The following is a 13,309-nucleotide window of genomic DNA, read 5'->3' as shown; positions in this document are numbered from 1 at the left end:
ATATCTTGACGTGTCCTTGTTTGCGGATCTCTCCCAGTCAGCGTTGAAGTTTGCGCTCTCTGGGATTGCCTTAGACCTATCAAAGGGTAGATGCTACTTAAAATGACGCCGCCAGCTGCTCACCCAGATCGACTTTCCGTCCCGGAAGCCAAAGCTTCTACCAACAGCGAGACATGTATCCCTGAGATTTTTCTTTCATTTTCTTGCTTCTGATTGTGGAATTTCTGGAAGTCGTTTACGACCCTTTTGATCATCTCGCGGTCTTGTTGAGTAATAACGTTCAGGATGTCGACCTCGTCAAAGCCAAATTCACGCATGGAGGGACGGAGCCAGGACAGGGCCGCTGGGGACATTGAGTCGAGAATGGAACTAATGGGGTCATCGTTTGAAGTGCTGCTTCTCGCCTGTTGTGAAGCTTGTCCCATGTTTTCGGAATCTGTGAGCGTAGGGGCACGGCTACGCCTGTATCGCGGGCTTGGAGTGACAGGAGCGACTCGATGTTCGCGAGCTCCATTGCGGCGTAGATCTGAGTTCAAGATAAAAAATTAGTATTACAGTGACTACTCTGAGCAGACCGATCTTGTAAATCACCGTATCGTGGCGGCGTCGCTGTGAGCGAGCCAATCTGAGCACCACTGTTTGAAGATCTGGCAGTTTGGCTCGGCGAACCCGTATCTGTTCCAGGTCTTTTTTCGTCCTTAACGTTTCGTTTTATGTACCCGTACTTGTATCGCATCACCGAATGTTCTTTGCACAACCACCCTGCCAGAGTACCCCTGTGGTTCCGATTTTGAAGGTTAATGAGGATTTCAGGATTCTCTGCGGCAGCCTAGAACAGGTCATTCCATTGCCTTGTCATTCAGCGTTGTGGGATACCTTTTTTATCACTTTTCCAATGTGAGATAATTGCTCCGTCCCTGTCTTATTCGGGTCCAAGTACAGATCCATCCCACTTGTAAGTGAAGCCTGCCCATGAACCGGTCAAATTATAGCGCAAGATCTCGGTCAACCCAGAAATCTCACATGAAGTTTCTTTGCTCTGGGGTCCGCTTTTGACAAGCCAAGAGCGTAGCAAACATCATCTAGGTTAATCGCCAGCGTCAGTGTACTGCATGTAAAGAATCGATAAATCTAGCTTACTGAACGAAGTTTTCGAATTGCTCGCCATGTTGGCACAAGAGCATGAGGTACCGTAATAGACTGCGGCCTGTTCAAAAACGCCGCTTTCCAATCGAGCGCTAAAGAAACCGTGCCACTGGTCCCACGCCCAAGGGTCAACGTGTGAATACATTTTCGACACAGCCAAGCTATACTATAGTACAATCATGTTTCCGTATTGCTAGTAACATTGTTAGCAACAGTAGTCCTTAGAAGGGCTTCAACTAACAGGGATACATGCGCCCCAGTCATCTGCCTCGAATTGGAGTTATCGTCATTGAAGTCCCGCTGAAAATCGAGTACAATTCGTGTTACTCGTTCCCGGTCCTGTTGCGCGATAATTTCCAGAGCCGCGTCGTCACTAAACCCATATTTATATAGAGCAGGGTGGAGCCAAGAGAGGGCAGGCGCCATGGAATCCAGAAGTCCTTGGATTCTGTCCACTACGGGGGAAAGAGAGCGCGAACTAAGTCGGGCTGAGGCTGGGCGATATCGCCTACCAGACGATGAAGTGATGAAAAGGGAGGGAGTGAGACTGGATGACCTCTTCGTCTTCCTTAACAAACCCTCTTCGCGCTTGACTTCGGTGTGGGAAAAGAGAGGTGCTATATCCTGCACTCTACAAGTCTGCCGTCGAGTTGGACTCGGAGTAACAGGTGTTACAAATGATCCAACCGATTGGGATGACCTCCTACTATTTGGAGAAGCGCCTGGGCAGACTCTCAGATGACGGTCAATAAATTTGGAATTGACGATTACTGACCATTTTTGTTCTTGGAAGTGGCAGAGATCGATGCCTTTGGAATCCTGTCCCGGTCTTTCCGTGTTCCTGGGGTTACGCCTGCTTTCTGGCGCTGTCTGGAGTGAACCTCGCACAAGTATCGCCTGACAGCGTCCTGGCAGGCGTGTTTCTCCCAGTCGATGCTAATGTTTGCGTTCCCCGCGATGACCTATCAATCTTTAGCGGACAGCCGCAAGTGTGTCTTCCACGAAGTTGAAAAAGCCACATACCTTTTGCAAAGCTTGGTCAACTCTGTCCGGTTGGCTTGAGGCAGTGTGCGCTAAATCCAGGTGCATCGTGGTCGAAGCCACACATGATTCCTATGGATGTAATGTTTAGACGGCCATGCTAAGCGGAGTATGTAGAGGATACCTGAAAGGTCCTTAGTTCCTTCCCTGATATTCCCAATACCCTGTTGACAGCACCTTGCAAAGTGCATTAATTTGTTGCGCTCACGGAGCCACAGACGACGAGTAGAGCACTTACCTATGTTTCCTTTCATTTTGATTGTCTTGCAGAGAATAACGGCAGTTGTTGTCTGGTTTACATATCGCGCAGTGGTCAGAAGGCGATGGTTTATTTGGTTCCGGTGTGCTGGAAGGAAAAGGTACCGAGTGATCTCTATTAGTCAGCCTGGGGGTTACGGTGCCCACGAGGCTTGGAAACACACACACACACACTGGACTGAGAACTTGAATATCTGGACCTTCCTCCGTCGCGCTGACAACCTCTTTTGGTTCTTATAACAGCCCTCCTCGTCGTCGTCGAGCACAAAAATGAGGTGAGATAACTGGCCGACAAGTGTATCGATAGGTCTACAACGACCGTCTTGTCAATTGAGCACGGTGGGTAATTAACTTGACCACTCGAAATGTGTGGTGCGTTTTGCCTATCTAAGTTCGCCTGCATGTTCCCTGCTATGGTGCAACAAGAAGGGTTGACCGGTCAGGTGTCGATCAGAGATTTGGTCCCGGCCGGCAGGTTGCCTCGAGGACGAATGTATATTAAGTCCAGAGTCAGCACATATATATACACTTCTGGGGAGACCGGCGGTCGCACCCCTCCCTAGCCTGCTTTTCCCCACATTTCTCGATTGTAAGTTGTTAGTCGACACTTGCACCACGACGTTTTATAACATTCACCTGCAGATACTATGTCCAGTCTTGCAATCATGGAGCTACAGAAGCCGACAAACAGTCCGGATATCCTGACACCCCCAAGGAACGTACTTGCACTCCCGGAAGAGATTCTTTCAATGATCTTGTCGAGATTGTCGAAGAAAAGCCTCTACACATGTGTTCAAGTGTGCCGTGACTTCCACCGTCTGGCCGTCCGACTAGGCCTGGAAACAATGGGCATCTACGTCCCGGAACAGCACTGCAATATTAAACTACCCGACGAGTTTTATGTACATCGCAGGCCCGACACCCTCGACTTCCTCCTCGCCTTGACACCCCCCATCAAGGTGTTTAAATGTATCGAAGTCGACCTGTGTATAGGGACAACACATTCAGGTCTCGCGACACAACTATACAGGATCAGAAGGCTTCTGGAAAAAGCCACGACCGTCAAAAGTGCGATATTGGCCTTTGCGTTCCCCTATCTCGTCGGCGAGGATGACGACGCAGATCCTGGTGCACTGGAGGGCGCACTCGAGGCGCTCTTCAACCTCCTTGTTTCTAAAGGCTGTACAGACTTCCGGATCGACGACTGGTCCGACAAGATTGTCGCGGGATACCAGGACCCCGCTATAGAGGGCAAGGCGTTTTCATCTGGCTGGATTCTGCAGGACGAGCGCCAATACATTCGAAGCATACGCCTTCCTAAATACTGTTGGCGATCTCTGAAGTACAACCCCTCCGCCCCGCCCAAGATCACCCACTTCCAAGTCAGCATGGAACTTCTCCGGCCCCCTTTCTCGGAGTGGTCCTTCTCCCTCCTGGCCAACTCTCCAGTGACGAGTCTGGTCATGCCAATTCGAAGCTATCCGTGGGACACCGATGAAGTGCAGTTTATCATGCACCGGTGTGCGACGATGGGCCCTCTGATAGATTCGATGTTCGTCGGATTCGAGCGCTGCCAGTTTTATCAAGTACTTCCTGGCCTTAACTTCTTCTCCAAGACCTTGACCAAACTCAGGCTCCACGGGGTTCCGCCTCGACACTCGCAGTGGCCCGATTCCCTCACCCTCCACCTCCCCAACTTGGAGTCCATCGAACTCCAGCCTCTCGGACTACGCGGTCTTCTTTCTGGACCAGTCGACAAGGTCCGTTTACCGCGACTCAAGCAGATTACTTTGGTGCACAACGACAACGAGAACGACGGGGCCATCCCGCCTTTCGACATCGAGACTGTTGCACAAAGTGTCTTGGACGTTCAGCGTTTGGACAAATTTCAACGTCCAAAACAAGGTTGTGGAGAGAACAAGGACGGAGAGGACCATGATGACCACTCCTCGATTTCACTCGGGGCCCGCCTTGTTTTTTGCATAGCGAATGCCGATTTCCGCGCCCTCACTGCGTCCTTAATGAAGGGCATTCCTCCGACCTTGGCTTCCAAGGAACGCTCCGACGCTCTGAAAAGAGTCACGACACTCACCATTGAGATACGCCGCACGAAACACCTGATTCAAAGCGGAGCGTTTAAGCACCAGCTCATCGGAAGTCTCGCTCTGTTTCCTGGCACAGAGACCCTTAACGTCGTATCTCTCCATGGTTCACTAGCGGTGAAGGAGGACCTCGACGAATACCAATTCAACACATTGAAGCATCATTGCTCTTCACTCAGAGAAGCTTTTGTATACTGACCGATAGGGTTTTCACTTGCAGTTTGCCATGTACCACCCCACCTTTATTTGTGGCAGGAATAACGAACAATCCAATTCAAAAGCATTCTCGATTGGATTATCTATCCAGTTCCGTGTAGTATGGTAAGTAAATAACATTATGTATCAATTAACGTCTAATGGTCGTGACATAAAAACTAGTCGGCCTTTCGGCGACGGTAGGAGATGGTATGAGGTGTTTTGGGCATCATGATCATAGTCTATGGAAAGGAGGCAGGACTTAGTAGATGGGCCATGGAGAGGCTACAAAGTCAGACTTACGTGGTAGTTGTGCTCTGGGATGATGTCTACTCTGAGCTCCAACTTGCGGATGACAGTCGAGATGAGAACACCCAATTGCAGGTAGGCAAACTAGAGCACGAACAATATCAGTATGAGGTTGACGAGGGGAAGAAGGGGGAATACACACCTGTTCACCAATGCACCTATGCTTGCCAGCACCGAAGGGTTGATATGGAGACTCAGTTCCCTTGCTGACAGCACCGAAACCGTAATCAATCTTCTCTCCGTTCTCGTCGACATAGGTCTTGTAAGCCTCGGCAGCAACACCTTCGGGATCGCTCCAGCGGGTGGGGTCCCAGGTTTCGGGGTTCTTCCAGATGCGGGGGTCCATTTGGCTGACGACGGGGGAAGCGAGGACGTAGTGGCCCTTGGGGATGATGTAGGTCTTGTCCTTGGAGGGGGCGGAGAGGGATCCGGGGACGGCGACATCGTCACGGACGTAGCGCATAATACTGTGGATGGGAGGGTGCATGCGAAGGGTTTCACGGATGACCGAGTCGAGGATGGGGAGGGCACGGAGTTCGTCATAGGTCATCTCGCGGAAGCTGCCGTCGGGGTTGGTGAAGTGTTCGAGTTGTTCCTTGTACAGAGCCTCACTAGAAGGGTTCTTTAGCATGATAGCGGGCTAAGGAGTCCAGCCAACACTTACGCAACATCGGGGTTGTTGGCGAGGTGGAGAAGAGTCCAGGCACCAGTAGCGGAAGAGGTGTGTTGACCAGCCATGAGAAGGGCAATCATGATGTGAGCAATTTCATGGTCCTTGAGGGCGGTACCGTTGCGGTAGCGTTGTTCAAGCAAAGCAGAAATCATGTCGTGGTCGGTCTACCAGAGATATATCAGACAAGGTCCAATGCAGACGAATGATAGCAACTCACTTCATCGCTGTGGCCAGCCCTGCGCCTCTTAATGATGTCAACGTAGAAGTCGGACATCTTCTTGTGAGCACGGTCACGCTTGCGGTAGCTCTCCAAAGGCAAGTTGGGGAAGAGGAAGTTGAGGGGGGTGAATCCACCGTCCAAGTCGTTGTAAATCTGAGCGAACTCCTTGGTGAGGCCGTTGCGAATTTCCCTGCCCTGGAGGGTCCTCGAGGCAGTGAGAATGGTGATCTCTTGCATGACCTTGACAGCGTTGAAAGTTCCCCATTCGTTGACATCGTTCTGCTGGAAGACGGAGAAGGCTGGATCGTTGTTCAAGAAGCCCTCGACTTCTTCCTCGATCATGCCCACGTATGCACGCAAGTTCTCCGCTGAGATACCGACTTTGACGAATCGCTTCTGTTCCATGAACTTCTCGTTGGGAACATCGTAGACGACGTCCTTGCCGAACACAGGGGTCGTAAGGTGCTAGAAACGGTCATCCGGCGGTCAGCTGCGCGTCCCTGCACTAAAGCGATTAGATAAACGGGGGTACGCACAGTGTAGGCATCCTCGGCATTAAATACGATGGATTTGCCACCGAGAATAAAGTTGTTGCCCTTGGGACCCAAGGCAACCGTGACACGTCGACCGAGCAAAACGAAAGTGAAAACATCGCCGTACTGAAATTTCTCCACGTCAGTGACCATTTCGAATGCCAATGCGGATTGTTACCCACCTTCTCCCTGCACTTGAAGAAAAAGTTGAGAGGGTCGTTGCCGTACTGGATGGCCGATCCAACGATGGGAATCCAGTGGAAAACCTCAGGCGGGTCCGTTGCTTTCTTGGGAATCACCTGTACACCGTTGTGAGTCTGCAAACCGACTTTGAAAGTCTCGAGAACACGTACCAACTGTCTCAAAACATTGAGAACGATGGCGATGACGGGGGCGTTAATGAGCAACAGGACGAAAGTGCGCGAGTCGAGGGCGGACACATGCTGCTTGGCCTGTGCGAGGAATCCTGACCACGCGTCCGCCGACAAAGGGAGAGTGCCGTTCAGCTGAGCGGCCAACGTCGACATTTTGGAAAAAGGGGGGAAGGAGACGTGGATTGTTTTCCCAACACCCAAGCGAACAAGTATTTTATATCCTGAAAGCCCCCGAACTGAAATAAATCACGAAATTGAAATCGTTCGATTCGCGGTGACGGGCGTTTGATCCCGACTGCCCAAAAAGGTCATAGCTTAGATTATCTCTCGTTTCTAGAGACCGCCGAGAACACCAATGTCGGTTCTGGTCTGATGCACTCGGGCGTGGAGATGCAACCAATTGGGTCTCGATGAATAGAAATTCGAACGGGCTTCAGTCAATCGTACGAGCACAAGTACGTCGTTATTCATTGCCATGTTTGTAACCAAGTAATGCGAAGGTATGGTACGAGATCATTAAATAGATGCGTAATATAAATTCTACGACTGTGTACATAAAAACTAGTTTTTCTTCTTCGAGCGCTTGAAACTAGGGAGAAGGCTTCCCTTGTGAATCCGGAATAGGTATGTAAGGGCGTAAACACACGCGAACTAGATTCGCCGTCAGCGCTAACATCACTCGCACAGAAGGGAAACACGCACATTAAAAACGGTAAACACGACCATAAGACCAACATTCCTCCACCTGTTGTCGTAGCTGATGTTGAAGCTCGACATAAGGAAGTGGTCGGTCGTGCTCATGCTGCAGTAGTTGCAGTCAGAGGTGGCGTCGGGGTTCGTCAAGTATCCACCAGCCATGGAAATGAAGGGGTCCAGGTAAGAGCCGCAGGTCATACCACTGGGAGGCTTGACCTGAACAAACTCGACAGGCGAACATCTGATCGCTTGTCGACCAATGGCCTGACCAAGGAGACCTTCGATCAAGTAGGTGAAAGGCGAAAGTCGATACCTGGGGAACAGCGTCAAACTCGATGTGGAAACCCGACATAACCAAGATGCACTTACATCCACTTCCACCACCCGAGCGCTCGGTAGGGTTGCATGACACCATTGCTATAATCCGATGATGAGCAAGGCTAAGCCGGGCGCGAAAGAAACTCTACGCACAAAGAAAGGACGAAAGAGAAAAGGAGCGAGAACAACATCGCCGCGATTTCAGCGTTCGGAGACATCGCCGCCACAGCCTTACATAAATGAAGTCAGCAAAGATTCCACTTTCGGGGCGAGGCGAAACCAAGCAACACACCTGTCCAATCGTGGTGTAATAAATCGGGTAGATGATGCCAAGGAGAAGGAAACTGTATCCCGCTCGGGACGAGTCGAAACCGACAGTCCAATACCAAGTGACAAAGAGGATGATGGATCCCAAAATGTTCCATGGTACTTCGATGAGGATTTGGGAAGTGATAAGCGCAGTCCAGCTGTACATCCGACTAGGTCGCTCCCGGATTTCGTAAACAGACCGTAGGTTGATGAAGGGCACTTGGAGTTGACTGGCAAGCGGTACACTGCATAGCAAACACAGTGTGTCAGTGCCAACTAAAAGACACCTGAAAGGAAATATCGACCAACCTCAGAATCGTAATCATGAAGATAGCCTTTCGTGCAAGGAAAAACCTAGAGTCAACTCTAAAATCGACGGAAGGTTACAACTGTGTACTCACAAATAGCTTGTTCTGGGTTCCCTGCTGCGTATTCGGTGCGTTGAAGAACGTGAAGCCAACGAAGAGACCACCGAAAGCGTTCAGAACCAGTTTGGCCATGAGGTACGTCGGGTCCCTCCAGTAGCTCTGCACATTGCGATAGAAGAGCTCCTTGACTTGGTAACCCCAGGAGGTCGCAAATTCGCTCTGGAGGGTCGCTTCGACGGCAGGACGGCCTCGACCTTCTGCATAGATACCCTCGATCTCTTGTTGCACACAGGCTGCTTCGGGCGAGATTTTCCAGATGCTGTACCAATCGAAAGAAGTGGTCGCTGTTGCACCAGCACCGATCACATCGAGCATATACTCTGCACTGTTAAAATAGAAACACCGTTAGGGAGACACAGCAGCGGGTAGCAAGGGGAGAACGTACGGATTCTCCGATGGGTCGCACTTCCTAGCACCGTTCCGCTCAAAGTATTGAATCAAGGTGCTAGAGTTGGGACCGAGATCGCCAAAGTAGACCGTCTGACCACCCTTTTTGAGCAGGAGCATCCGATCGAAAACTTGGAACAGCTCAGCCGAAGGTTGATGGATCCTGAGTGGAATGAAACCGTCAACGCTGGCGAAACTGAGGAGATAGAAAAAGGTAACGTACGTGCAAAGAATCGCCTGTCCCTGGTCAGCCAGACTTCGAAGGAACGAAACGATAGCCCAGGCACTCTGAGAGTCAAGACCAGATGTAGGCTCGTCCAAAAACAACAAAAGTTTGGGCTAATCGCATATCATGAGACACTGTCAATCGAAGAGAGTCGGGTACTGTACCTTCGCAGCCAACTCAACAGCGATGGTCGTCCTCTTGCGATACTCGACGTTCAAGGAACCAACAATAGCATCCGCATATTCGTCAAGGCCGCACATCTTGATGCATTGCTCGACACTAGAGGTCAAGTCAGGAAACGGGAAGAAAACAAGACCAACGTCGCCACTCACTAAGCTTCCTTCTCCTTGAGAGGAACAGAAGCCGGCTGGCGCAACTTGGCGGAGAACAATAAAGCTTCACGAACGGTCGCAGTTCCAACATGGGTATCCATCTGCTGACAATAACCACTATACAGCACATCTCATCAGTATCAAGTGCGAGGGAAGGACCGAGAACACGTACGTCTGTGACTGGAAATCGCGAGGAAGCGCTTGTCCATTTACAAACATCTCGCCAGTGACAACGCCAGTATCCACTCGCCTCGCAAGCACGTTGAGTAAGGTCGTCTTTCCCGCACCAGATTCACCCATCAAAGCCGTCAACTTTCCAGGGGCAACATATCCTGAGACGTTCGACAACAACTGCCTATCGTCCTCTCCAGGGATGGGAACAGTGTAGTTAAGGTTCTTCCAGGTAAATGTGTCGTTCATCTTGAGCGGTGCGTCGCCCTTCTTCCTGGAAAGCATGGCGGAGGTGGAACTGGCATCGAAACTGCGCTTCTCTTCTTCGTCGGATTTGGAACGAACGACGCGCTTGGTGCCGCGCTTGAAGAGGGTGACGGAGGAGTCGAAGGTGGTGCTGGTATTGTATTCGGAGAAGAGGAGAAGGAGGGCCATGAAACCGACGAGGAAAGCGATGATGATGCCCAAGTTCTTTGGGAAAAAAAGAAACCCGTGTCAGCACCGATATTCACTGACGATGAAAAGAGACTGACCATCCAGACATTCGACCACTTGAAGCCATACGAAAGCTCTGCGAACCGAGCGCCATTGACGACGCTTTCACCAGGCTGGGCACCGACAACGGCACACACTTGGTTCTCCAAGGTGATGTTCTCGTAGCCTGGTCCTTGCGGGATCAACGCGTCGCACTCGGCAACAAGCGTTCGGAACTCGTTGACCAGGATAGACTCGAAGCCATAACGAAGGGGCTAATGAATGGTCAGTGAAATTGGACAAGAAGGTTACGATGGCGGACATACGTTAATGTACGTGATCCAGCGCAAAGCGCCGATCATCGACGGTTTGGGGATAGTGTATCCGGTGTAGATACAGAGAGCCAGGACAGCGATACCCGCCACAGACTGAGCAGTGGCCTCTGATTTGAAAGCGGCGGCCAAGGCACGGAACCATGACTTCATGGCCATAGCCATAACCAAAAGGAATAAAAGGAACGTGCTGTAGAAGAATGGTCAGTAAGGCAATCACCAATCGAAAGCCCTATTGTCGACGCACAAGAATTGCTCCTGCAAAATCAAGTCAGACCGAAATCAGCGAAAGGTAATCAAGGCAGAGACTTACCGCGCTACGTTGGAGACCAGTCATAAAGTAAAGAATGACGGAGAATATAGAGATGATGCAGAAGGCGATAGGGATGTCAACCAGGGTATGAGCGAGAGCTTCCACGAAGGGGTGGTATAGAGCCGCCTTCTTGTGTCGAAGGACTATGCGTCGTTGGGAATACAAGGAGGGGATTTCAGCCATGGTGGCCAGAGCCGAGAAAAGCAAGGAGCTATGAAAGTTAAATATGAGTGACGAAACAATGGGAATTTCCAGTGGTACTTACAAGAAGAGGACACCTCCGCGAGAGAAGAAAGCGGATGTCCTCTCCGGCATCCTCAAGAAAAGAGAACCCATGATGATAGCTTGGAAGACGAAAGAGCTGAAGGAAAGAGTTAGCTTAGTCCTCAGTCTTGAACAAGAGGTGCTCACAATGTGTTGAAGAACGTTGCCAACATGTCTCCGCGCAGGATTTGAACCTTCCTCCTCATCACAGCAGCGACTTGCTGCGGTATGGTGAGCATATAGGGGCTATCCACGACGGTCAGAAATTTGCAAACAACTGGGAAAAAGGAAGGCTCACTTCTTCTTGCCACTCCTCTTCGCAAACTCGGCACGAGCGCTCTGCATATAGCCAAGAGCGCGGTCGGGTTTACCGACATGTTCAGCAATGTAATCCTCGATGTCTCGCTGGTTCTCTCGTCCCAACTGTGATGCTTTGAAGTAGGCAGCGAATTCATCGGCAGTTCGAGGTTGATTCGCAACACCGGATACAGGGAGGCGTCCTCCAGGATCCGTAACGGAGACGAGGAAATCGGGTGTAGTCTGACGATTGGCAGGTTGGTATCTGAGGCGAGATCAGGATCAGGACTGAACCAAGTTGCCCCAGGGAAAAGGCTTACCCCATCTCAATGAAGTAATCCCTCGCCTTGTGCGCAGGACCGAAATAGGCCATACGGCCCTCGTAGATGACGCAGACCTTGTCAAAGTGCTTGTAGAGAGACTCTCCAGCTTGATAGATAGACACGACCGTGCTCAGTTGCATCGCATCCGTAGCGATACGCAAAGCGCGGACGAACTCAAGTGCCGTGCTCGCGTCCAAACCCCGAGTAGAGCTAGAGCGATCGTAAATATAGAATGGATCGGGCGAGATAAACTGACTCACTTGTCCCAGCAAGCCATGCATGCCCTAGTAGCCAACGACTCCGCGATCGATACTCGCTTCTTCTGTCCACCACTGACGCCGCGAATAGCGGCATCTCCAACCATCGTATTACGCACATGCCGGAGGCCGAATACGGTGGTCAAGACGGTGGAGAGCATCTCCGTGAACTGTGCACGGGTAAACTCCTCACGGTGCCTGGGCGTTCTCGTGCGCGCAGCGAACTTGATAGTTTGATCGACGGTGAGGGTCGGGAAGTGGATGTCGTCTTCAGGGCAGTACTGCACGTCGCCGCGGAAGTATTTGTGCAGCTCTTCAGGCGAGATAGAGTCGTAATGAACTTCGCCGTTGACGGCATGGTATTCGGCGCGGTGGTTGGCGAGCGTTTTGAGGAAGGTACTGCAACCTGCGCCCGGGCTGCCGAGGACGACTGAAGGGCGCGTCAGAGAACTTCGTGGATAACGCAACAGACGCGCGAGCACGTACGAAGCATTTCCCCGGGCCTAACCACACCCTCAAAGCCGGTCAAAATCTCCTTGATGGGAGGATGGCGAGCGGTCTGGAAGGAGCGAATGGCATCCAACGGGTTGAGCACTGATCCAAGTGTCGGCTGGTAAGATGCAGAGGCACCTATGCCTAGCACCTGGAGGTCGCGAAAGACAACACCGAGTTGTCGAGGCTTGGCCTCGCTATTTGATCGCCTACACACTTAGGGTCATTGCACGCGCACCAGAACGATGAAACACACCTTTGTATCATCTGTCTAATCCACTTCTCTAGGTCAAAGTCTTTGGAATCCATGTCGAACGAGTCGTCTGAGCTAGCATCAGAGGATGCAGGCGCTGGGAAGGGGACGGTTGAGGGTTGGGTCTGCTTCTCGCGTGTCATGGAGCGTCTCAAACCCTCCACTCCCTGCGGGTCGAAGAAATCGATGGAGACTCGAGAGGCTGTGGACATGCGCCTCGAATTGCGACGCTTTGCTTGGATCTTGGGTGAGGTTGGAGGGGCATCGTCGTCAAAGTCGGCGTCGTGGTGGTCGGCCTTCTTGGACCACTTGAAGCTGGTGGCTCGCGACAAGGAAGCCTCCTCAGAGATATTGGCCAGGGGTATGTGCTCGGCCATTCTGATGAAAGGGAAATTGGGGAAATGACCGGAGAAAGCATTGGAGGATGCTTATATATGTTCGGTGGAGTAGCCATTATCAATCTGTCAGTGGTCGGATAGAGAATATCCTCTCGGCGCACGATAATCTGGGCGTAACCCTGTGGATGTTGCTAGCAAGTATAGATTTACCCCAGGGCTATGATCGAAATGAGTGCATGGTGGATGTT

The 13,309-nt window shown here is 51.3% G+C and overlaps 4 protein-coding genes across 4 annotated transcripts; 1 reads left to right on the top strand and 3 right to left on the bottom strand.

Moving 5' to 3' along the window:
• Positions 1-119: 119 nt before the first annotated feature.
• Positions 120-2,235, bottom strand: CC1G_07607 (hypothetical protein; the record flags this gene model as incomplete). The annotated part of the gene is made up of 9 exons (XM_001836472.2): positions 120-526; positions 592-829; positions 877-966; positions 1,024-1,082; positions 1,141-1,255; positions 1,322-1,339; positions 1,396-1,868; positions 1,922-2,108; positions 2,170-2,235. 9 exons carry the CDS (start codon positions 2,233-2,235, stop codon positions 120-122), a joined length of 1,653 nt encoding a protein of 550 aa, XP_001836524.2.
• Positions 2,236-3,092: 857 nt separating this feature from the next.
• On the top strand, positions 3,093-4,745 carry CC1G_07606 (hypothetical protein; the record flags this gene model as incomplete). Its single annotated transcript, XM_001836471.1, has 1 exon — positions 3,093-4,745. The coding sequence occupies one exon, from the start codon at positions 3,093-3,095 to the stop codon at positions 4,743-4,745; it is 1,653 nt and encodes a 550-aa protein (XP_001836523.1).
• An 80-nt stretch (positions 4,746-4,825) lies between these two features.
• CC1G_07605 (lanosterol 14-alpha-demethylase) lies at positions 4,826-7,018 on the bottom strand. The gene is made up of 8 exons (XM_001836470.2): positions 6,831-7,018; positions 6,660-6,776; positions 6,481-6,603; positions 5,942-6,409; positions 5,716-5,888; positions 5,194-5,662; positions 5,046-5,135; positions 4,826-4,984 (listed from the first exon to the last, which is right to left on the bottom strand). The coding sequence occupies exons 1-8, from the start codon at positions 7,002-7,004 to the stop codon at positions 4,922-4,924; spliced, it is 1,677 nt and encodes a 558-aa protein (XP_001836522.1). The 5' UTR covers positions 7,005-7,018; the 3' UTR covers positions 4,826-4,921.
• A 394-nt stretch (positions 7,019-7,412) lies between these two features.
• CC1G_07604 (ABC transporter) lies at positions 7,413-13,100 on the bottom strand (the record flags this gene model as incomplete). Its single annotated transcript, XM_001836469.2, has 23 exons — positions 7,413-7,502; positions 7,554-7,860; positions 7,917-7,964; positions 8,019-8,095; positions 8,158-8,419; positions 8,484-8,509; positions 8,576-8,927; positions 8,988-9,185; positions 9,213-9,328; positions 9,380-9,494; positions 9,548-9,664; positions 9,720-10,189; positions 10,252-10,467; positions 10,519-10,714; positions 10,772-10,782; positions 10,838-11,048; positions 11,103-11,198; positions 11,249-11,347; positions 11,400-11,663; positions 11,719-11,931; positions 11,982-12,408; positions 12,465-12,679; positions 12,727-13,100. 23 exons carry the CDS (start codon positions 13,098-13,100, stop codon positions 7,413-7,415), a joined length of 4,500 nt encoding a protein of 1,499 aa, XP_001836521.2.
• Between the last annotated feature and the right edge of the window lie 209 nt (positions 13,101-13,309).

Source organism: Coprinopsis cinerea, assembly GCF_000182895.1.
Source record: "Coprinopsis cinerea okayama7#130 chromosome 4 map unlocalized cont3.4, whole genome shotgun sequence".
In the NCBI taxonomy this organism is placed as follows: Eukaryota; Fungi; Basidiomycota; class Agaricomycetes; order Agaricales; family Psathyrellaceae; genus Coprinopsis; species Coprinopsis cinerea.
This window is presented reverse-complemented; position numbering and strand designations above follow the sequence as displayed.